The 25,751-nt window shown below is 41.3% G+C and overlaps 1 protein-coding gene across 1 annotated transcript in view; it reads right to left on the reverse strand.

Annotated features, from left to right (window-relative positions):
* Positions 1–11,648, reverse strand: part of KIF18A (kinesin family member 18A) — a 52,079-nt gene extending 40,431 nt beyond the window's left edge. Inside the window, exons 1-4 of the mRNA XM_075188015.1 lie at positions 11,513–11,648; positions 7,937–8,298; positions 2,211–2,368; positions 798–902 (exon numbers count right to left, since the gene is read on the reverse strand). Of these exons, the coding sequence (XP_075044116.1) occupies positions 798–902; positions 2,211–2,368; positions 7,937–8,261 (588 nt within the window). The 5' untranslated portion in view covers positions 8,262–8,298; positions 11,513–11,648. The remainder of the gene's footprint in view (positions 1–797; positions 903–2,210; positions 2,369–7,936; positions 8,299–11,512) is intronic.
* Positions 11,649–25,751: the final 14,103 nt, after the last annotated feature.

Consider the following 25,751-nt stretch of genomic DNA (forward strand, 5'->3'; position numbering starts at 1 on the left):
ACAGACTCTCCCAAGCTGGTTACAGCCAGCCTTTATCCAGTGTGAACATGTCTGAGCTCCCAACATACAGCATTATCTGAAAACAATGACTACATTTACGCAAGGAGGCATGACAACTGAACAGGGGCAGGTCAAAATTAGCGCTTAAACAGATAAACGCATAGTGGGATCTACCACTGCCTGCCAGTGCACTTCCCTTCTCTATCTCAGCCCAACATATATTTAGGTCCAATTTCTAGGAATTTAGACAAGGAAATACTGTCAATCCTGGGCAGGCATATATTTCAAAAATGTCATTTTTTTTTTTTTTACTTAAAAACCCCACAATGTAACTAAGAAGGGAATAGTAAAACTATAGAACGTGCTTCTGGAGACTTGCACTATCAATAAAGAACATCTACCCGAAAATCACAAATCGAGAAATATATGAAGGAAAATAATTGTAAAAGTAGCTGCTTGACAAATGATGTAGGGAGGGAGAGGGATTTTCATACACACACACAAACCATTCACACTTATAATTTAGGATAGGTGTCCTTTAAAAAGGTACCGGAAAGACCTAATAATTTACTTATATGTGGCTGGTTGTGGATGAAGCTCTGGGTAGAGCATTACTGATGTTATAGGCTGGAACTGTGAGGTGTCATACATCATTTCCTGTAAATGTTTATTGTTTGAATTAGTATTTAACTGCAAAGCACTGTTGAATATATTAGTGCTTGATAAATAAATTATGACATGGTTTAAGTGGGTGGGAGAGATTAAAAGGGCTTCATCATATATCTCTGAAGACATACCTGATGCAATGTTAATCCTTGAACAACTACTCCTTTCTGAGCATCTTCTCGCACAGCAAGAGGACCAGAATTCGAGAGCAGGTCATGAATTTGCTCGTTGTACACCTACAGAGAAGAAAAAAAAAAAAAGGGTCAATTTTAGAATTCCATCCAAACGTTCTAAGTATCAGAGTTATTGAGAAACTAGACAGGTCTATTTACACATTTCTACATGCCTTTATCAAGTAGTTTTACCTTTTCAAACATTAGTCACATTTCTAAAACAATTATAACACAAAATTAGACAGTGCGGTTAAAATAAATATGAGGCTGTGACAAAAAGAGTTGAAGCAATGATTGATAGTGATCAGGGTGGGGGGGGGGGGGGGGGCACAACTGAAAGTAGTGGCTACCAGCCATGTAAGATACTGCATGTAGGGGTAGGGGTTACTTGCTCTATTTCTACAGCCAGTCTGGAAACCTGTGGCTCTCAATGTATTGTGACACTACAAAACACCAGCATGGTTTGCCAGCCTAAACTTGTGGTTTTACAACACTGACTCTCCAGGAAACATGACTTACTTATACATTAGTGACAAAGCATGTGTTGTGCGACTGCATTTCACACCATTATGACCAGATTGCAGTCCTTTGCCGGAAAACAAAGAAACAGCCTAGCACATTATTAAATAAATTTAAAAAAAATATATTAAAAACGGACTCATTCTCACTGACTTTTTACATCAATGTCAGATTTATTTAACTTGCATTCAATTGGGAATGAGCTGAACAGTTTTGATTCAGAGGGATCAATAAACCCAATGTAATACCAAGCATGGGAAAAGTTCTGGGGAAGACATGCCCTTTAACATACTAGGACCAAAATTAAAGCCTATTCCTTTCCGGCAAGATGGAAGGCAGCTGGCAGTTCTATTAAAGGTTGCAATAACTGGTTTATAACATTTAAGACTAGAGGCTATCCGATTTACTGTATTACATTCCTTTCAAACAATGTGTTGTATCCATCAATAAGGAATAAAATATTCTATACACAGTAAAGTGACAATGCAGTAAACAATAAAAAAACAGCTTTCAGAAATACATTTATTCTGTTTTGATGTAGAGTACCAATAAAAGCTCCATTATAGATTAGCTCCCCCACCATAGAAGTAAAGAGGATCCATGCTGTTCTTCCAAGAGCATGAGAAAGTCACAATATAAAAGAAAGATTTGTAATAAGCACTATTTCAACATCAAAGCAATATCTTTACCAGTCAAATGAGCCTCACAAACAGAGGACAGAGTATGAATCTTATGAAATGGCTTTAGCCAGAACTAATCTAACTGGTTTATACAAGACATACACACACACTCATGGCTCAATGCCGCTATATGGATAAAAGCAAAACAGCACTTAAAAATATATATACAGACCTCTAGGTAAGAGACAGCAACATTACAGAGCTTTTCTTCTTGCACACTCTCCATCCGATTGTACAGGTCCTGCATTGTGAGATACATCACTCCAGGTTGTCCAGGGGAACCCAGCATAGTGTGGGTCTTGCCAGCCCCTGTAGCTCCATAAGCCAAAACTAGGAGGACAAAACAAAGGTGACTGACAAAGATTTATGACTTTTCATAGGCAGCACTGATGGTCAGTAGTATCAGCACAACATAATAAGTAACAAGATGACAACTTGTCGTCACATTTTGCATGTGTATTAAGAGATAACACACCCTTCTTTTTATCCAGCACCAAACTCCATGGTTTGCAAAAAATAATTGTGATTACACACAATTACATTAAGCAGGGGCTATACAAGCACTTTTTTCCCTTTTTAAAACACTGTATGGCTTTTCAATTATGTACTAATAAACATCACTCTGTGGACCGTACTGATATGCATTAAAACGCAGCCACTGAAATAGTTAGAAAACAGAGACATCACTGAGACACTGGTCCTTATGTAATAAGCTGCATTTGCATGCATGTCGGTCAGTCAACAAAACGGCTCCCTACCCTTCTGTGTAGGCAACAGGTTGTATTTAAGTGAATTTGCCAGAAAATATAATTTAGCTAAAACAACTAGACCATAAAAGGTAATTTTGACAAATTCATGTCTTTATCCAGCTTCTAATGTTTACTAGATACATCCTGAGTATCTTGAATCCTCAAGCTTCTAATGTTTATTAAATATATTTAATGTTTGTATCCTGAATGATGCCAGGTATATAAGACAGCTGGATGCACAATCTATATTCCACTTTCTGCAGAGTTTCACATTTTGTGTGATAAACTATGTACATAGTGCAGAGAAGCCCTGCCATGTGAACCACTCTCTATGACAGGGCATCAAACAAATAACAGGAGCCAGGTAGTCACTTAAATTTGCAAAAATTACCTTTAAGGTCTACCGATTCTAACTTACATTGAATTGGGATTTATCAGATGTTGATTGAGACGGACAGAATTTGTTGCCTAATGATGACCGCATCTGTCCGTTTCTGTAGTCGCTGTCCAATTACACTATCCTGGTTCCCTGTTGGATACATCACTTTGGCTTGGGTGCCAGGTAGCCAGAACTGTCAGATCTGGCCACACGTGTGTATGATCAAATATGACAGACCAGCCTGTGTTAGAGTCAGCTTTAGGGGTATACTTATTAAAGGGCGAAACCCTCAATTTTCGCTGGAGATAAGGCTGTGCCCTATACACCAAGGGGTCACCTTCACCACTAAGCATGGCAAAGCCTATTTACCAAGCAATGCAGTTGTACAGGTACTGCCACAATACCTGTTCTGTTATCACCATCACAGGAAGGGGATTATAGAGGAAAATATTTAAATAATAAAGTATTTTTTCCAATTGTAAATATGTTTTTATAATTTACCAGGCAAAGTGGTAAACTAACCCTTGGAAAATAAGCTTCATCTTCCCCTATAATAAATAGACCCTTTAGTGTTGGTTTACACTTATGCAAACGCAGAGCATCTGGCGCTATGTGTAGACTTTAACACTATGATGTAAACAGGGAGTAATGATTCCCCATAGGTATCAGTTATACTTCCGAAAATCTTTAGTTTGGGAACCGTTGGTTTGCCTGCAGATAATTGCTCAGATGCTCACAAGTCGTAACCGATTTTCCAGTGCATTTCACAATTGGGAAGCCAGTATAGTTTAAAATTGGATTAGTTCTTGAATAACTGCAATTCTTAGGGTAAGAGCAGAACATTTCTTACAAAGAACTTATAAATGGACTGCTCCTGTTTACTTCTAAAACAAAAGATAATCTACCCTGGGTCAGCCCACTCTGAATGTGGAGTTAATCAGTGCAGTCTGTATATTAAACCCTCTGGCATTTAAGCATGTTCTAAACAGAAAAAAAAGGATACATAACAGAAATACAAGAATAAGCAGTGGTGTTACTTAGAAAACATCTTAAGGCAGTGGATCCCAAACTTTCTCAGTTCGAGGCACCCTTAGGGGGGGTCTCCATAAATTTTTCAAGGCACCCCTAAGCCAAAATAACTTAAATAATTACCAATTAGTCCCCTGCCTTGCTTACCACAGGCCCTGGCACCCCTGTGAGATCGACGTGGCACCCCAGGGAGCCACGGTGCACAGTTTGGGAACCACTGTGTTATGGTATAAATTGATACAAATTTCACCATTTAATCCAAAAACACAAATCTTAACATAATAGCAAATCTCCTTTTGTCGTTTGCAAATGTTGCTCTACAACACAGAGCATTTGCTACAAACCACCTTAGAAGAACAGAACAAGAGATATCAATAGATCAGATTGACTGTTGTGAAAGGAGCTTGTGGAGACACCATCAACCACAAAACATTAGACTAACTTAATTTGTGCCTATGCAAACTAGTGGCTGTACTTTACATTTATATCAATTTAAAGGATGCATATATGTACTGTACAACACACGATCATAGTAGACATTAGCAATGATCAGCATGCTAGAAAAAGCCTAAATTATCAGCAAATTATACCCAGCAAGGAACAGAATGTTCAGTATATGTGTGTGTGTAAAACAACCTACTGTGAGCCTAGAATGTGTGTATCTGCCAGGATGAAGCAGCACAGATATGAACTGGCAGCATTACATCCCCTGTGGTGAATATTTATGCTCATAAAACAACCAGGACACAAACGAGCCACACCTAGTAAGAGGTGCCATGGAACATACACCAATCAGAGTAGGGTCTAAAAATGATTCAGGGTCCAGGGTCTTAAATCCAGCACCGAGCAGTAAATTATGCAGAGTTCTGTAGTTACTGAGGCCTGTGTATAGAACTCTATTATAGTGAAATTGACATCAAGGGGAAAGATTGTGAAGATGCTTTAAACAGAAAGGCTTCACTCTATAGCACTGAGTTGTTAAGGAAAATATACTTGGTTATTTAACAAATAGACCATCTTGCCCATATCAAGCTGGGCAGGTAACGAATAAGTAGTCCCAAGTATACTACAAGGCCAAAAGTATGTGAACACCCCTTCTAAATGGTCACACCCATTGCTGATGGGTGCATGAAATCAAGCATAGAGCCGTGCAGTCTCCAAAGTCAACCCATAGTAAAAGAAAGGGTTGTACTGAAAAGCTCAGTGTTTCCTCCAATTTTTGCCTTGCTAGGGCTGCCCTGGTGAATAGTAAGGGCTGTTATTGTAAACTGGCAATGTCTAGGAGAAACAAGCTTAGCTGCAAAGCAGTAAGCCACACAAGCTCAGATTGCTGCAACTGAGGACAGGCGACAATGTGTACCCAATCAATATTGAGTTTCAAACTGCCCCTGGAAGCAGCATCTGCAAAAAAGCTGTTCATCTGGAGCTTCATCTATTCGGTTTCCATGGCTACACATCAGTGCCCAAACTTCTTAACACGCTTGTGGCTGACTGGCTGTGAATACTGGCAACCATGTCTCAGACTGTGGTGGAAAGCCTTCTCAGAAGAGTGGAGGCTGTTATAGCAGCAAAATGAGGACCAACTCCATATTACTGGCCATGGTTTTAGAATAAGATGCTTAACAAGCACATATGGATGTGTCCACAGACTTTTGGCTGTATAGTGTACCTTCCAGGTTCTATTAGTCCTACCATATAAATCACTTATCTCAGGCATGAACGAACCAGAAGTTACAGTAAGCAGAAAGTTAGTACAGTTCCATTCCTGTTCATTTCTCTATGCACTGGTTAGCAACATCACAATCAAGCACTGGAGACCTCAGACTTGGGGGTATATTTACTAAACTGCGGGTTTGAAAAAGTGGAGATGTTGCCTATAGCAACCAATCAGATTCTAGCTGTCATTTTATAGAATGTACTAAATAAACAATAGCCAACACCTGATTGGTTGCTATAGGCAACATCTCCACTTTTTCAAACCCGCAGTTTAGTAAATATAACCCTTGGACTGTTCATACAGATTTACCTGCGACAGGTAACAATTGGCTGTTTTGGGAGAGAGCAATAAGGAAAAACAAACAAGCACTCCTATGTAAATGGTGCAGCATGGGTAAAAAACAAACAAAACCATTGTAGCACCTTATTATATACCTTACTCTACCAATTTAGAAAACCTGGCTGCTGACAGGTCGCTTTAAGACACCTCACTTCTATACTACATTAAGATCTCCCAATGTAATTCTCCCTTGCTGAAACACTCAGGATCACTAACTGATCTTAATATCAGTAATTTAGAATGTATAAAGCGAGTGACATACTGTCAGTACGTGAACCACAGGAAAAAAAACATTTAGGCACCCCCTGCTTTGTAGACCACACATTGTAGTTTACATACAGAAATTAATTTCTTGGACCCCTAAAATGACAAGCAGGATTCGCCTTGCACACTACACTCAATCGTGTAAGAAATTAAACAGTGTCAACACTAAACTCACAAATATTTTATACATACTTTTTCTAACTACTTTACCTTAAAGGGGAATTCTGAAAATTTGCACAAAAGATTTCATATTAAATGTTTAACTTTCACCTGCAGTGCACTATCCAAATGAATGCATCTGGAGCACTTATCAAGCGCTGCTACTACACAATTACAAATTTTGGTTGTTTTTGCATCTTTAGCTCAGCCACTGTGAGTAATATAACAGTGCTAGTCATCCATTCATCATTATGAAATTTTTGAATGCAGCACATGCTGAAACACAGGTTAGCATTAAACTGACAGTAAGTAAATACCATTGTTAGAAGCAATGCCCATACTAATGGAGCTGCAGTTACCTGTAATGTTTAATCCTAGGCCTCAATAATGTAAATTTTCACTGTACTGTAAAACATTTGCCAACTGTATTAGTATATCCACTTATTAGCTGACCAAGTCATCAAAAGCTCAAGAGCGTTCGACAGAACCCTAGAGATTACTGCAAGATACATCACCAAGGGGCCTATTTATCAAAGGTTACCCCCCTGTAAAATCACCGAAAACAACAGTTTTCAAGGATTAAACACTAACTTGCTATTTTTGATAGTAGCATCGCAGCATATATCATAGATATCTGCTGCTTTGCATCTCCTATCGTTTTACTGAGCACTCCCCATAACAATGTATGGGGAGTGCTCAGTAACGCTATTTAACAATAAATGTAATTCACTTTTCAAAAATGTTAATGTACGTCAGCTCAAGCTGGCGTACACTATCATAAATGATAAGTTTCAGTGCTGTCAGCTCTGCTCTGAATAGCAGAGCTGAACAGCGCATGTGTGGAGAGATCACATGACCCCTCCCCGTCACTCACCGCTCGCTCTCTGCAACGCGAGAGCAGAGATGTCTGTGCGCATGCCCAAGGGTTTCACTCGGCGCATGCTCACTGGAGTCAGAAGAGGAGCCCCGTTCATCACATGCTGCTTCGGGAACGAAGATTGAGTGGTAAGTATGTTTTCCACTTCACAGGCACAGCAGTTTTTCAGAACTGCTGTTCCTGTGTTGCTTTTTTAATAAATATGAGAAATAGTTCAATCTTTATCAATGCGATAAGGATTGAAAACTATTTTTCATATTTTGCGAGTTTTGATAAATGTGCCCCCAAGTGAGAGCCGTCTGCTGTGCAAGGCACTTTTTGAGATACACTGGTCCTGTACATACACAATGAAAACATTTTGTAAGATTGATTAAAAGACACATACCTGTGCAGTTATATCCATTCAGCACACCATCCAGTACAATCCTTGTCGTCTGGTCGAAAACTTCCTGCTGCGTCGAGTTCTCATCAAAGACACCATCGTACACAAACTTAATATCCTTATTTTTCTTCTTTGCTACATCCCTATTGGCTCTGCTCCTGCCCTGAAAAAACGTCACAACTTCCACTTTAGGATCAAATACTAGAATGTGCTTATCGACCACCTGCACAACGCTGGTGGAATTTGCTTGTCTTTCTCTCTCATTTGACGGACGGACTCTGACCACAACTCGTACGTGGCTACAAACATCTGGCTCACCAGTAGCCATGTTTGAATAATTGTAGCTCCAGAGAACGGTTTATATTCTGGAAAAATAAATTGAATGAAAATTAGATTCACAACTTACTATGCAACAAATAGCAAGAGAGCCAATTGTTTATTTACCAATTATTTCCACTACTCAAGTACCCATTTACTTTTCAGACCCAGAAATACAAAACAAATGGAAAGCAAACTTCATCATAAAGGAGCTTCACAGCACACCCAGGGTCACTCACACAGCTAATATCATAGCTGGGAGAAACTGTACACCATAAACACCACTATATTAAAAACTGCAATTCTAGAAACTTCTTTTGAATTTGGTCTTATGGTTCAGTTTTCATTTAATATATTTCCTTTACAACATTGATGGGTATACACTATATGGACAAAAGTATTTGGATGATTGACCATTACTCCAACAGGAACTGCAATGTCACTGTATTCAAATATATATACTTTAATATGGAGTTGGTCCCCCTATTGCAGCGATAAGAGCTTCCACTCTTCTTGGAAGGCTTTCCAGAAGATGTTGGAGTGTATCTGTGGGAAATTGTGCCTATTCAGTCTGTAGAGCATTTATGAGGTCAGGCACTGATGTTGGACGAGAAGGCCTGGCTCACAATCTCCATTCCAGTTCACCCCAAAGGTGTTGGATGGGGTTGAGGTCAGGGCTCTGTGCAGGCCAGGCAAGTTCTTCCACACAGAACTCATCAAACCATGTCTTTGTAGTCCTTGCTTTGTGCACTGGGGCACAATCATGCTGGAATAGAAAAGGGCCTTCCCCGAACTGTTGCCACAAAGTTGGAAGCATATCATTGTCCAAAATGACTTGGTATGCTGAAGCATTAAGATTACCCTTCACTGGAAATAAGGGGCCTGAAAACATCCCCATACAACTAGCCCTCCTCCAACAAACTTCAGCTGACATAATGCAGTCAGGCAGGTAAACCTTCTCCTGGCATCCGCTAAACATAGACTCGCCCATCTGACTGCCAAACAGAGAAGCGTGATTCGTCACTCACAGAACACATTTCCACTGCTCCACAGTCCAGTGTCCGTGTGCTTTACACAACTGCATCTGACGCTTGACATTGGTCTTGGCGACTTGAGGGTTGCATGCAGATGCACCGCCATGGAAACCCATTCCATCAAGTTCCTGCTGCACAGTTTTTGTGCTTACATTAATGCCAGTGGAAGTTTGGAACTCTTCAGCTATGGAATCGGCAAAGTAATGGAGACTTTAAGCACCATAGCACTCGTTGACGCAGCTCTGTAATTTTACATGATCTTCCGCTTCGTGCTGAGTTGCTGTTGTTCCTAAACGCTTTCATTTTCTAATAATATCACTTATAGTTGACCGTGGAATATCCAACAGGGATGAAATTTCACAAACCATCTTATTGCAATGGTGGCATCCTATCACAGTACCACGCAGAGAGTCACTGAGCTCTTCAGGACGACCCATTTTGTATCACAAATGTTTGCAAATGGAGACTGCATGGCTAGGTGCTTGATGTTATACACCTCTGGCAACAGGTCTGATTGAAACACCTCATTTCAATAATTAACAGGTGTGACCAAATACTTTTGTCCATATAGTATATATTAAGCATATCACTGGTATGTCCATAAGGTACAATTAATTTATTTGTAGATGACAGAACAGAAGAGTTCTACAAACAAACAAAACATGGTGAACCAAACCACTGATACAACCCCTGTCCAACCATAATCTAACTGATCGCTGCTACACTGGTTCTCAGCTTCCCATAGCTTGTCACACCCACCTTTTAGATCATTTTTGTGAAACACCAAAAAGTAAATGTTTTGTAAAGACAAACTTACAGTTGGTTGCAATCATGAATCTTTATGACACTGAAAAGAGTTTATATTCCTTCTTAAAAGCTGCATTATCAGTTACTAAATTTTACTCACCCACTCCCTGTTTCTGTAACATAGATCTGGAAAAATTTAGGTTTGTTAATTTAAAACAACTGTAATTTCTTTCATCAGGGACATGATGCACTAAAACATAACATATCGAAATCATGGCAGGTCAGGGCATGACTTTGTAATGTATTTTTATTTTTCATTAAAATGTTAAAGATTTTTTCACAACTTGTGCTGGTCTGTTCTTATTCATGGAACAACTTTGGATTTTTCTTTCCTAATATGGACTTTGCACAGTAGTGAATATTTTGAAATTATATATATATGCCCAAATGTTGCCCTGCTGACCCCCATTACTAAAGAGACAGCTAGAAGACATATCCAACAGACATTACTGACATGTCCTCCAACTAATGGTCAAGGTGGCATTCTGTTGGATACCCCCTTGCATGCACAGCCATATCTACAGGTGAAGGGAAACATAATAGATGGCATGTGATGTGCAAATGTGTATTAGCTTGGAATCCACCTGGGTTATTCATTAGAAAAAAAAAAGACTTAAAGCAAGAGAAGAGAAGCAGTAACTTTATGTGCAAGTTACACTATCCTAATATTACTATTTGCAGGGGCAACATTTGTACAAGAAAACAGAATGCTTTTTTCCAGTTTTCTTTTGGTGAATATGCACTTCTTACATTCCAAAACATACTGTAAATATGTATTACCTATATTGCCTCATCAGCTATCTAGTAAGATTAAAACCATGACTAGGCAATACAGATCACTGTCAGCAACTGGACAGTAGGTAGACATTTCTTGGTTTACAAACACATATCCTCATGTTTTAGTGTGCTTTGGAAACATGTTACACATGTTTGAAATCATATTTAAATAACTGTACGTGCCTTAAAGTAACAAACAATATCACTATTGAAAACAAGCAGAAGACTTTCCTATATGTAGCCAGAAACCTGACCATGCCCCTATATATAGTTTAAGTTAAACACAACCTAATTGGGGATACATATTTGGCCAGGCTTAGTAGTGCACTGATGAAAGTCAGTCTGGGCAATCCCTAATAAGGACCCTCTGATCAGTCTGATGGGTGCTCATATCCTCCAGCTGCCACATTTCATATACCCTCACTGTCAGTTCCTGACTGTCTATCTCACCCACTGGCTTACGTTCAGCACTGGCCAGGGCAAACTGTGGCTCTATCCCAATGCTGGGGAACTACAAGTCCCAGCACACTGGACGTTGCAGTAGCTGAAGGGTCGGTTACCTCCGCGCCGGAGTCTATTACTCAGCTTCCTCCTCCTGAAGCCTCATGCGCTCGCTCTATGAAAAGCTCGTTATCAAACTGACCTCCTGGCCCGCGGGCGTGCCACCATAGTCCGCCCGTGTCTCCTCAGCTCTCTCCCCCCGGACACAGCTCCGTCCTCCAGGGAACAAGATTCAAACCACAGCGGCTCTGGCCCTCTCGGCCTCCGATTGGACGGCGCAGGCGTGACGTAGCCATGCAGCTACGTCCCCCCTAACGCGTTTCCTTCGGGCCTCCTGATTGGCTGACGCAGCTTGGGTGATGACGTCTCTCGTTGACGGTTAGGGAACCCTCAGTATGGTTAACCCCTTTCCCGCCGTTTTTTTCTAAAGCACTCTTGAGACTTGTATGTTATGTAAAGTAACAGGGAGTCCTCATTACAGCTCCCTCTGTGTACACTCAGCCGTCACCTCAGAGTACAGGGAGCGTTCAACATGTATAAAAAGCAGATTATTGTATTGTTACTGGAGCAATGACTGTTTGTTGTCTTAAAAGTACAACTGGTTGTTTTACTTCCTTTCTGCACATATTGTGCTTGATTCATTAAGGAAAATAAAGCAAAAAATAAGTAACTTTGAACCTTGGCAAAACCATATTGCATTGGAAGGGGAGCTAAATGTAAAATGTAATGGCAGATTTATAGTTGGGGTAGGGCATGTCCTAGATCAGTGTTGGCTAACCTGTGACACTCCAGGTGTTGTGAAACTACAAGTCCCAGCATGCTTTGCCAATATATAGCAGTTTATTGCTGAAAGGGTATGCTGGGACTTGTAGTTTTACAACACCTGGGGGCATATTCAATTAGCTTTCCGGTTCGTGGTAACGCGCGTTACCGCAAATCCTGTGCACTATTGCCGTTACTACGGTACCGCATTAACGCAGATTTTCGTATGCAACCCTAGGGGCTGCGAACGAAAATCCACGTTATTGCGGTACCGTGTATTGACTATGCGGCCTGTTCCGGCGCGATCACGCGGACCGGAAAGCATATTGAATATGCCCCCTGGAGTGTCACAGGTTAGACAACACTGTCCTAGATCAACCTTAAATTTCATTGTACAAATAAGCTATCAAGTATTTGTGTGCTACATGAAGAAACAGCCAGTATTTAACTTACGTGCAAAATAATAAACTAATTTTCACCCCTTGCATTGAAACATGGTTTTGCCCAGGAGAAAACCTACTCATTATCACAATCATTTATTTATATAGCTCCACTAATTCTGCAGCGCTGTACAGAGAACTCACATCATACTTGCCAACCTTTAAAAAGTTAATTCCGGGAGATCCCGCGCAGTGGGCATGGTTGGTGGGGCGGGGCGCTGTCTATCACGTCATTCACCACGAATCACATCATTTTGACGAGCAAATTACCATATGCGGAATATTTGCCTGCTCTCCCGGAGACCTAGCCGAATTTTGGGAGTCTTCCGGATATTCCGGTAGAGTTGGCAAGTATGACCATACTTGCCGACTTTCTCCCATTGCTTTCCGGGAGATTCAGTGGAGGAGGTGGGCGTGCGGGGGGCGGGGCTCCAAAATCGCGTCATTTTGGACCCGCCCCCCGTGACGCAATGACGCAAACGCGTCATTTTACAGTCAGGGGCGGGGCCAAATGCCGCGATTCCCGGAGAATCGCGGTATTGTGGCCCTATTTCTGTAAATGCGGGATTTTGCCATACTCCTCCGGGAGTCCGGGAGACTCCCCCAAAATGCGGGAGTCTCCCGGACATTCCGGGAGAGTTGGCAAGTATGAGTATGACTCTCATCAGTTCCTGCCCCAATAGAGCTTACAGTCTAAATTCCCTAACACATATACACAGACTAGGGATAATTTGATAGTAGCCATTTAACCTACCAGTATGTTTTTTTGGATGGTGGGAGGAAACCGGAGCGCCCGGAGGAAACCCACACAAACACAGGGAGAACATACAAACTCCACACAGATAAGGCCATGGTCAGGAATCAAACTCATGACCCCAGTGCTGTGAGGCAGAAGTACTAACCGCTAAGCCACAGTGCTTACTCATTTTTCTGTCTTACTTTTCTTAATAAATCAGGTCCAATGTGTTCAGTGCTGTATGGACAGAATGTAACAGTTCAAAACAGACCCACCATGGACAACAAATACCTTATTTAGCCTCATTCACAACATCATTAATAACTCGCAATGTTTTCAAAGGCCACAGAGGGACACATATAGTTGTCCAACACTGAAAAATATTCTTTCTTCTTATGCTGTTTTCAGCGCTTAAATTATTAACGCTATTTTTAACATTTAGCACATACTTGTCAACGACTCCTGGGAGAGCAGGCATTTCTCTTTCTCTTTTGGCCCTGCCCCCTGCGACAAAATGACGTTTTCATCGTGGGGCGGGGCCAAAAGGACGCAACTTACTGCGCCCTGCCCTCCACCACATCCCTTATCCGCCATCTCCTGGAGGGTCCCAACTAAAAGTAGGCAAGTATGATTTAGCATCAGCCATAGGAGCCAATTGTTTAAAATTAATGGCGGTGCTCAAGTATCACACTCAACATATGACTGGAAAGTGCCATGCATAGACATACATATTGGCAGCATAAATATTGGGGGTAGTCAAGCACCCACAGAGCTGGTTCCTATGGTGCCAGCTTCACAGTCAGACTGGATAACAGACACCATCAGTGGGCAAACCACGGCAGGTGGTGCAATGCCGGTGCCCCCATCTAAGGCTCCAGCGAGGGGCCCCACTGTCAAAATGTCAACCAGCTCTGGGGGCCATTGCATGCTGGCACTAGTGGTTCTACAAGAGCCAGCATGCTCTGGCAGCCATTTGTTTGCTAGCACTTGAAGCTCTAGAAAAGCCAACATTATCAAGCAATTTAGGGCTGCAGGACTTGCTAGGACCGAGGAAAAATTCTGGAATATAACTTTTAACTAAGAGCTCTAATGCTTCAGCAGGGGGCACACCAAACAGTCTAGGGCTGTGTAGGGACTTTTGCATGGGGGTTGGGAACCTGTTATATTCTATTCATCCTCCCAAATTTGCCACTACCATCATAGGCTGTGAGCGTTGGTGATGGGAGCAGTTAATTTTTTTTTTATGTCTTTTATCTAGGGATGAGCGCACTCGGATTTATGAAATCCGAGCCCACCCGAACGTTGCGGATCCGAGTCGGATCCGAGACAGATCCGGGTATTGGCGCCAAATTCAAATGTGAAACTGAGGCTCTGACTCATAATCCCGTTGTCGGATCTCGCGATACTCGGATCCTATAAATTCCCCGCTAGTCGCCGCCATCTTCACTCGGGCATTGATCAGGGTAGAGGGAGGGTGTGTTAGGTGGTCCTCTGTCCTGGTAGATCTCGTGCTGTGCTGTTTAGTTCTGTGCTGTGCTGTTTAGTTCTGTGCTGTGCTGTGCTGTGCTGTGTTCTGCAGTATCAGTCCAGTGGTGCTGTGTGCTGTGCTCTGTCCTTCTGAGGTCAGTGGTGCTGCTGGGTCCTGTGCTGTGTCCTGTTCAGTCCAGTGGTGCTGTGTCCTGTGCTCTGTGCTTCTAAGGGCATAGTTATTTCCCCAATATTCCCCTGTGTTTAAAAAAATAAAAAAAAGTTTTTTTAAAAAATACCAAAAACTACTTTAATTTTTTTTAATTACCACAAAATTTGCACAACCAATCCTGCAGTATAAGCCCATTGGTACTGCAATATTACCAAGTTCACACATTCAGCAGTAAAAGTCCAGTGGTACTGCAATATTACAAAGTTTACACATTCTGCAGTATCAGTCCAGTGGTGCTGTGTCCTGTGCTCTGTCCTGCTGAGTTCCGTAGTGCTGCTGGGTCCTGTGCCGTGTCCTGTTCAGTCCAGTGGTGCTGTGTCCTGTGCTCTGTGCTTCTAAGGGCATAGTTATTTCCCCATTATTCCCAAGTTTTTAAAAAATAAAAAAAAAGTAAAAAAAAATAAAAAATATAAAAAAAAAAAAATATATATAATAATTATAACCAAATTTGCAAAACCAATCCAGCAGTATAAGTCCATTGGTACTGCAATATTACAAAGTTCACACATTCTGCAGTATCAGTCCAGTGGTGCTGTGTCCTGTGCTCTGTCCTGCTGAGGTCCGTAGTGCTGCTGGGTCCTGTGCCGTGTCCTGTTCAGTCCAGTGGTGCTGTGTCCTGTGCTCTGTGCTTCTAAGGGCATAGTTATTTCCCCATTATTCCCAAGTTTTTAAAAAATAAAAAAAAGTAAAAAAATAAAAAAAAAATATATATAATAATTATAACCAAATTTGCAAAACCAATCCAGCAGTATAAGTCCATTGGTACTGCAATATTACAAAGTTCACACATTCTGCAGTATCAGTCCAGTGGTGCTGTGTCCTGTGCTCTGTCCTGCTGAGTTCCGTAGTGCTGCTGGGTCCTGTGCCGTGTCCTGTTCAGTCCAGTGGTGCTGTGTCCTGTGCTCTGTGCTTCTAAGGGCATAGTTATTTCCCCACTATTCCCAAGTTTTTTAAAAGTAAAAAAAAAAAAAAAATTTAAAAAAAAAAAATATATAATAATTATAACCAAATTTGCAAAACCAATACAGCAGTATAAGTCCATTGGTACTGCAATATTACCAAGTTCACACATTCTGCAGTATCTTGTGCTACATATAATGGAGACCAAAAATTTGGAGGATAAAGTAGGGAAAGATCAAGACCCACTTCCTCCTAATGCTGAAGCTGCTGCCACTAGTCATGACATAGACGATGAAATGCCATCAACGTCGTCTTCCAAGCCCGATGCCCAATCTCGTAGTACCGGGCATGTAAAATCCAAAAAGCCCAAGTTAAGAAAAAGTAGCAAAAAGAGAAACTTAAAATCATCTGAGGAGAAACGTAAAGTTGCCAATATGCCATTTACGACACGGAGTGGCAAGGAACGGCTTAGGCCCTGGCCCGTGTTCATGACTAGTGGTTCAGCTTCACCCACGGATCTTAGCCCTCCTCCTCCTCCCCCCCCCCTACAAAAAATTGAAGAGAGTTATGCTGTCAGCAACAAAACAGCAAACAACTCTGCCTTCTAAAGAGAAATTATCACAAATCCACAAGGCGAGTCCAAGGATGTTGGTGGTTGTCAAGCCTGACCTTCCCATCACTGTACGGGAAGAGGTGGCTCGGGAGGAGGCTATTGATGATGTAGCTGGCGCTGTGGAGGAACTTGATGATGAGGATGGTGATGTGGTTATTGTAAATGAGGCACCAGGGGGGGAAACAGCTGATGTCCATGGGATGAAAAAGCCCATCGTCATGCCTGGTCAGAAGACCAAAAAATGCACCTCTTCGGTCTGGAGTTATTTTTATCCAAATCCAGACAACCAATGTATGGCCATATGTAGCTTATGTAAAGCTCAAATAAGCAGGGGTAAGGATCTTGCCCACCTAGGAACATCCTCCCTTATACGTCAACTGAATAACCTTCATAGTTCAGTGGTTAGTTCAGGAACTGGGGCTAGGACCCTCATCGGTACAGGGACACCTAAATCCCGTGGTCCAGTTGGATACACACCAGCAACACCCTCCTCGTCAGCTTCCTCCACAATCTCCATCAGATTCAGTCCTGCAGCCCAAGTCAGCAGCCAGACTGAGTCCTCCTCAATACGGGATTCATCCGAGGAATCCTGCAGCGGTACGCCTACTACTGCCACTGCTGCTGTTGCTGCTGTTAGTCGGTCATCTTCCCAGAGGGGAAGTCGTAAGACCACTAAGTCTTTCACAAAACAATTGACCGTCCAACAGTCGTTTGCCATGACCACAAAATACGATAGTAGTCACCCTATTGCAAAGCGTATAACTGCGGCTGTAACTGCAATGTTGGTGTTAGACGTGCGCCCGGTGTCCGCCATCAGTGGAGTGGGATTTAGAGGGTTGATGGAGATATTGTGTCCCCGGTACCAAATCCCCTCGAGATTCCACTTCACTAGGCAGGCGATACCAAAAATGTACAGAGAAGTACGATCAAGTGTCCTCAGTGCTCTTAAAAATGCGGTTGTACCCACTGTCCACTTAACCACGGACATGTGGACAAGTGGTTCTGGGCAAACGAAGGACTATATGACTGTGACAGCCCACTGGGTAGATGCATCCCCTTCCGCAGCAACAGCAACAGCTGCATCAGTAGCAGCATCTACAAAATGGCTGCTCATGCAAAGGCAGGCAACATTGTGTATTACAGGCTTTAATAAGAGGCACAACGCTGACAACATATTAGAGAAAATGAGGGAAATTATCTCCCAGTGGCTTACCCCACTTAGACTCTCATGGGGATTTGTGGTGTCAGACAATGCCAGTAACATTGTGCGGGCATTAAATATGGGCAATTTCCAGCACGTCCCATGTTTTGCCCACACCATTAATTTGGTGGTGCAGCATTACCTCAAGAGTGACAGGGGTGTGCAGGAGATGCTTGCGGTGGTGCGCAAAATTGCTGGACACTTTCGGCATTCAGCCAGTGCCTACCGCAGACTAGAGGCACATCAAAAAAGCATGAACCTGCCCTGCCATCACCTCAAACAAGAGGTTGTGACGCGCTGGAACTCCACCCTCTATATGCTGCAGAGGATGGAGGAGCAGCAAAAGGCTATTCAGGCCTACACAGCCACCTACGACATAGGCAAAGGAGTGGGGATGCGCCTCAGTCAAGCGCAGTGGAGACTGATTTCCGTGTTGTGCAAGGTTCTGCAGCCATTTGAACTTGCCACACGAGAAGTCAGTTCCGACACTGCCAGCTTGAGTCAGGTCATTCCCCTGATCAGGCTGTTGCAGAAGCAGCTGGAGAAAGTGAGGGAGGAGCTGGTAAGCCATTGCGATTACACCAAGCATGTAGCTCTTGTGGATGTAGCCCTTCGTACGCTTTGCCAGGATCCGAGGGTGGTCACTCTTTTAAAGTCAGAGGAATACATTCTGGCCACCGTGCTCGATCCTCGGTTTAAAGCGTATGTTGTGTCTCTGTTTCCGGCGGACACAAGTCTACAGCGGTGCAAAGACCTGCTGGTCAGGAGATTGTCCTCTGAAGAGGACCGTGACATGCCAACAGCTCCACCCTCATTTTCTTCCACATCTATGGCTGCGAGGAAAAAGCTCAGTTTTCCCAAAAGAGGCACTGGCGGGGATGCTGATAACATCTGGTCCGGACTGAAGGACCTGCCAACCATTGCAGACATGTCTACTCTCGCTGCATTGGATGCTGTCACAATAGAAAAAATTGTGGATGATTACTTTGCTGACACCATCCAAGTAGACATGTCAGACAGTCCATATTGTTACTGGCAGGAAAAAAAGGCAGTTTGGAAGCCCCTGTACAAACTGGCTCTATTTTACCTGAGTTGTCCCCCCTCCAGTGTGTACTCGGAAAGAGTTTTTAGTGCAGCGGGGAACCTGGTCAGTGAGCGGCGAAGGAGGTTGCTTCCTCACAACGTTGAAAAAATGATGTTTATAAAAATGAATAATCAATTCCTCAATGAAGTACAGCACTGCCCTCCAGATACTACAGAGGGACCTGTGGTTGTGGAGTCCAGCGGGGACGAATTGATAATGTGTGATGAGGAGGAAGTACACACTGTAGGGGGAGAGGAATCAGAGGTTGAGGATGAGGACGACATCTTGCCTCAGTAGAGCCTGTTTAGTCTGTACAGGGAGAGATGAATAGCTTTTTTGGTGTGGGGGCCCAAACAAACCAATCATTTCAGCCAAAGTTGTTTGGTAGGCCCTGTCGCTGAAATGATTGGTTTGTTAAAGTGTGCATGTCCTATTTCAACAACATAAGGGTGGGTGTGAGGGCCCAAGGACAATTCCATCTTGGAACTTTTTTTTTGCATTATATGACCAATCAACAGTCGTTTGCCATGTTCAAAAAGTAAAACCAAATTTAAAAAAATTCAAGAAATTAAACCAAAAGTAAAATGCCGTGTCATAATTTAAAACAAGAGGTATTGAAGTGCTCTAAAACTACTGTATTGTTGTTTATATTTTATAAACACTACACTTGAAAGCTTGAGTCTTTCAATAAAAAAGTAACTGTCCATTGCACGAATATTTGCAACAGGGACAATTTTAGGGTTAAGAAAGTCAACTAATAACACTTCGACGCTGTCTGTCTTTATAAACACTACACTTGGAAGTTGGAGGAGGTATTGTGGCCCCGGCACCAAATTTACTACCGGGGCCACTCCACTGTGCAGTCCATATTTAGGTGTATCAGATATTAAACAACGGTGACAGTTGATGCCCAATTTTTTAATTATATTGTGGCCTCGGTACCAAATTGTGTACCGGGGCCACCACACTACGCAGTCCAGATACTTGTTTGGTGGAATTCAGACCAGTTGAGGGTTTTATTATTATATTGTGGGGACCACTCTATCTATACCACACTACAACTCTATACCACTCTATTTAATACTTTAATTCTATTTAATACTTTAATTCTATTTCATACTTTAATTCTATTTAATACTTTAATTCTATTTCATACTTTAATTCTATTTAATACTTTAATTCTATTACTAATTACCATAAAGAGGAACTGCCGCTTCTATTTAATACTTTAATTCTATTAGTAGTTACCATAAAGAGGAACAAAATAAACCAATTTTACCAAAAGTATAATATGACTTAGACTTACAAACACTACACTTGAAAGATGGTGCCTTTAAATGAAAAAGTCAGTCTTCATTGCACGACTATGTGCAACAGGGACAGTTTTTTGGTTTACAAAGTCAACCAATAACACTTCGACCCTGTCTGTCTTTAACATACTTGATGGGATCTCAATGACGAATTGTCTGTACCATGTTTGGAGGAGGTATTGTGGCCCCGGTATCAAATTGGGTACCAGGGCCACCCCACTACGCAGTCCAGATACTTGTTTGGTGGAATTCTGACACGTGGAGGGTTTTTTAATTATATTGTGGCCTCGGTACCAAATTGTGTACCGGGGCCACCACACTACGCAGTCAAGATAAATAGATGCGTATCATAGATAAAGTACATTCAGTGGTGTGGGGCAAATTGAAAAATATTCAAAATGCACTGACATTATCAAAAACAAGAGGTTGTCACACGCTAAAACTCCAACATGTATATGATGGAGAGGATGGAGGAGCAGCCGTATGTGTAGTGTAATGCAGACCTGTTGAAGGTTTTTTATATATTTTATTGTGGTGCCCAGTGCCCACTCCTCTAGGCAGTCCAGGTACATTTATTGGTGCGATTCATAAAAGTTCAGGGTTTTTAATATATATTGTGGTGACCCACTCCTCTACGCAGTCCAGGTACATTTATTGGTGCGAATCATAAAAGTTCAGGGTTTTTAATATATATTGTGGTGACCCACTCCTCTACGCAGTCCAGGTACATTTATTGGTGCGATTCATAAAAGTTCAGGGTTTTTAATATATTGTGGTGACCCACTCCTCTACGCAGTCCAGGTACATTTATTGGTGCGATTCATAAAAGTTCAGGGTTTTTAATATATTGTGGTGACCCACTCCTCTACGCAGTCCAGGTACATTTATTGGTGCGATTCATAAAAGTTCAGGGTTTTTAATATATTGTGGTGACCCACTCCTCTACGCAGTCCAGGTACATTTATTGGTGCGAATCAAAGAAGTTGATGGTTTTCTTATTATATATATTGTGGTGACCCACTCCTCTACGCAGTCCAGGTACATTTATTGGTGCGATTCATAAAAGTTCAGGGTTTTTAATATATATTGTGGTGACCCACTCCTCTACGCAGTCCAGGTACATTTATTGGTGCGATTCATAAAAGTTCAGGGTTTTTAATATATATTGTGGTGACCCACTCCTCTACGCAGTCCAGGTACATTTATTGGTGCGAATCATAAAAGTTCAGGGTTTTTAATATATATTGTGGTGACCCACTCCTCTACGCAGTCCAGAAAGATACCTTGTTGCAACGTTTTGGACTAATAACTATATTGTGAGGTGTTCAGAATACACTGTAAATTAGTGGAAATGCTTGTTATTGAATGTTATTGAGGTTAATAATAGCCTAGGAGTGAAAATAAGCCCAAAAACTTGATTTTTAAACTTTTTATGTTTTTTTCAAAAAAAATCTGAATCCAAAACCTTAAATCCGAACCGAGACCTTTCGTCAAGTGTTTTGCGAGACAAATCCGAACCCCAAAAATAACGAAAATCCGGATCCAAAACACAAAACACGAGACCTCAAAAGTCGCCGGTGCACATCCCTACTTTTATCATGTTCATGATGATCCAGTATGCCACCGAATGAAGATATGCTTCATGCAGACGCATTTAAGAGTTTATTTTGAATTGCACATATTGGAATGACAAATCAAAACAAACATGTAAATATGTATGTGTGTGTGTGTGTAGGGGGGGGGGGGGGGGTTACGGCATGCATTAAACATCTCTGCTTTTGGCAGAAATACTAGAGTGTCTAACCAACAGCAACATGCAAGGTCACAAACATCATAATCAACTTTATTTATATAGCACCACTAATTCCGCAGTGCTGTACAGATATCCCTTTATAAGTCTGTGAAAGACAATTATTTAACCCAACAGGACATAACAATTCTCAGTCATCAATAGATGTGCAAGCCTAGTACTGAACAATCAGTATTAGTAATATTAACTCTGGTACACCAGATCAAGATCCAGTGTATGAACTACAGCTGCTGTTTATATTACTGTTGTGATGCTTTCCTGTGCTGAATTTATCTGCAACATCCCAGCTCTATTAATAGCTCTATTAATAAACTATCTATTTCACAAAATGTGAATTTACAAATACAGTGCAAAATGGCATTCATTCCGTGGAATGGCAAAGCGAATGCAGAACTAAAACATTTTATTACTGGAACTTCACATTTCTGTGAAATCACCTGTTCCCCTGCAAAGTTCAATCGAACATCTTGAATACTGATATTTGCTTTGGTAAACATATTTACAATATTTTAGCTACTTCAAGATCATTCAGTTTAGAGGAAACAATGTTAAATACACCCACAACTAAACATTTACTTTAAAATATGTAACACTATCATTTTAATTTTCGTATAGGAGCTATGAAGGTGAATTACATTACTCCGTGTTACAGCAGTGGCGGATCCAGGTGGGGACGATCAAGGCAATTGCCCCCTCTAGCAGGGGCACGCTCCCAGTGGCTGCACAGTATGTGCAAGCCAGTGTCACTGTCCGCACAGATGGAGAATCCTGCCCGGACAATGTCCTAATGGAGCATGAGGCAGGACAAAAAGATTAGACTACAGTTATTTGAGTCGCTGTGACATCACTGTCCTTGTCCCTGTGTCAAGCAATCCACGACGTTTGGTTCTGCAAAACAAATCTGCAAGCTCAGTTAAAGAAGAACCTCCCAGTAATATGGCAACCAGCTCCAAAGGAATTAAAAAGTTAATAATGGAAATCTATATATGAAGTATGCCATACTTGAGGACTCTCCAGGAATGTCAGGGAGGCTCCTGAAAGTGTGGGTGGAGCTTTTCAAGCCTTTTGGGCGATGTAGGACACAGCTCCTTCAGAGGCACAGCACCTAAAAGTACCTGATTCAATCTCTCTAAAATGTTTTTTATAAAGTTGGCAAGTATGGTATAAACACAGCAGTTATTTAAGATATTATCCAGCCTGGTAAAATACAGCTTATAATATAAATCAGTGTCAAATTTTGACTTTACTTGTCACTTGCTCCACTAGCTTTAATTTTTGCCTTACTAAATAGTGTCTTGTGCACTATTTAGTAAGCAAAACAAATGGGTTTCCATCCGAACCCTGTTCAACTGGGAGAAATCAATTTATACAGCGTTCTACGCTCTCCTGGGCAAGCTTTCTCCAGCATTCACATAAATAGAGCTGTGAAATGTAGAGGAAGCCAGCTCAGGACAGACCATAACTAAACACGCAAGGCAAGAAATGAATATTCCTAGAGGACCTGACAGAGGTCCACTCTAACTTATCTTACTTTATTGCAACCCAAACTAAATTTTTGGCTTAACCAATTGGCTGTACAACATCTATCCATAAAACAACTGTCAGGATTAACACAATCAGAAAATAGGAACCTAAGGCATCATTTATTGTCAGGGGAACATACAGCTAGAAGATGCAAGATTGCACCTTGGCAAAACCATGTTGTACAGCAGGACAGAGGATGCAAATTTAAATTGTGCACACAGATTTAGAGTTGGGTCATGACTCAACTCTATATTGAAATGTGAAAATAAAGTTTGCAAGGATTTGTATGCTATATGCAAAAGCAAGCAGGATTTTCCCTGCAGGCAAAAATAAAAATGCTAATGCACCTATTGCATCACGATATGGTTTGACTGTATTGGCTCCTAAATCTGAACAAGACCCCTACTGTGCAAGATTCAGAGGGGAATTTATGGTCTTAAACAAGTAGCTAGACCAAGGAATGACAATTTGAACCACATTCTCTTGCCTGTAGGATTCATCGGGAGTAAAGCTGGATACACGTCTTGATTTACACGGATGTTCTGCTAATATGTAATGAGCATGCAAGGGACAACTATGTAATTATTTAAAAACTAAACCAAAATATTGAGATCAGGGATTTGGGAAAAATCACATAATACTAATTGAGCTAGATGAAGTACCAGAATCCCCCCCCCAAGGTAACTAAAGTTCTTAAGGACCTATTATCATTTTCTAGAATGGAAACAAAACTCCTATGGAATTTGAATGCTTGAAGGGTGAACAAGTGAAGACAACGGTTAACAATCTATATCGAAAGGTCATTGGCACACTATTGTTCATATCATTGATGACGCCAATAAGGACAGACAATGCTGTAGCGGTAGGAATACTGTGCTTAAAAGCTGCAGCTCTGTCTCAATGTGACTGAAAGCTGAAAACTATTGTTAAATATCTAATCAATTAAAAATGTAAATTAACAGCAATTCCTCTGACACTTAACTGGTCAAATAGATTTAGACCTAAAGTTATGAGGAAAGGTTAAGCCAGTTTAGACATGTTTATTTTAGAAAAGAGGCGCCTAAGAGGATATATGATTACTATGTACAAATAAATTAAGGGTCAATACAGAGAACTATCATGGGAACTTTTTACACCAAGGACTGTACATAGGACACACGGTCACCTCCTAAGGATAGAGGAGGGGAACTTTCACAACCAGCAAAGGAAGGGGTTCTTTACAGTAAGGGCAGTCAAGATATGGAATTCACTGTCAGGGAAGGTTGTGATGGCAGATTCAATAGATACAGTATGTTTAAGAAAAGGTTAGACAAATCTTGCGGAAAAGTGTATCCAAGGATACGACCGATAATTAAAATGAAGGATAGTAGTGGATATAGGGTAAAAATAGGACTGCAATATTGGGTCTGGGGGGATTTTCACAATTGAAACAGATTGGCTGTTGCTTACTCTGGATCAATTTCAAATATAAGTGAGGGATCGCAGGAGATCTAAAATAGGTTGAACTTGATGGACTGGTGTCTTTTTTTCAACCTCATCAATTATGTTACTATGTTACCACAAAATAAACACAAAAACAACGAGCTGGATTTTTATTTCAACTGGGGAATATTACTAAATGCTGGAACAGTAAAAAACAAACAACATTAACACTATCATCAACTGAAGCCAAATATATTGTTGCAAATTATCAAGAAGTATTCTGGTTATGTCAACTCTTCAAACGCTTAGGGAGATGCATGAACTATTCCCTTTCCTGGAAGATAATTAAGTATTATAAATTGTTGCAAACAAAGTAGTGGACACCTGTACTAAACACATTGAAGTGAAGTGGCACCTTTTGACAGACTTACAAAACAAAGGCATTTGTTAAATGTTGACTATGATTGCAGATGCATCGACCAAGCCAATAGTCAGAGAGCATCATAAAGCATTAATGAAGAAGATGAATCTTGTGGAATAACCGTCATATTGTTGAGAAGGTGTGTTAGAGTTACAACAGACAGAGATTATTCCACAATACCTAAAGTGTTAATAGTTGCATATAACTAATTACTGCAATGATGGAAACTGGTTGCTAAGCAATGTGTGCTCAGGCATAGTTATCAACATTTGGACACCTCTCTGGTGTGAAGACAATGCTTAGATGTGATGCAATATGCGGCAGGTAAGTGATCAGAGGTGATTGTGCAAATCATAGGGTGTGGCCACACACAAAAACAAGCAAACTCAAATTTTATTGGACTGGCAGCTCTTACCAGTAAAGCCTCCATTCTGCATCTCTTAACAAGGCCACAGAGAT

The sequence above is a fragment of the Mixophyes fleayi genome, chromosome 10 (genome assembly GCF_038048845.1).
Source record: "Mixophyes fleayi isolate aMixFle1 chromosome 10, aMixFle1.hap1, whole genome shotgun sequence".
Taxonomy (NCBI): Eukaryota; Metazoa; Chordata; class Amphibia; order Anura; family Limnodynastidae; genus Mixophyes; species Mixophyes fleayi.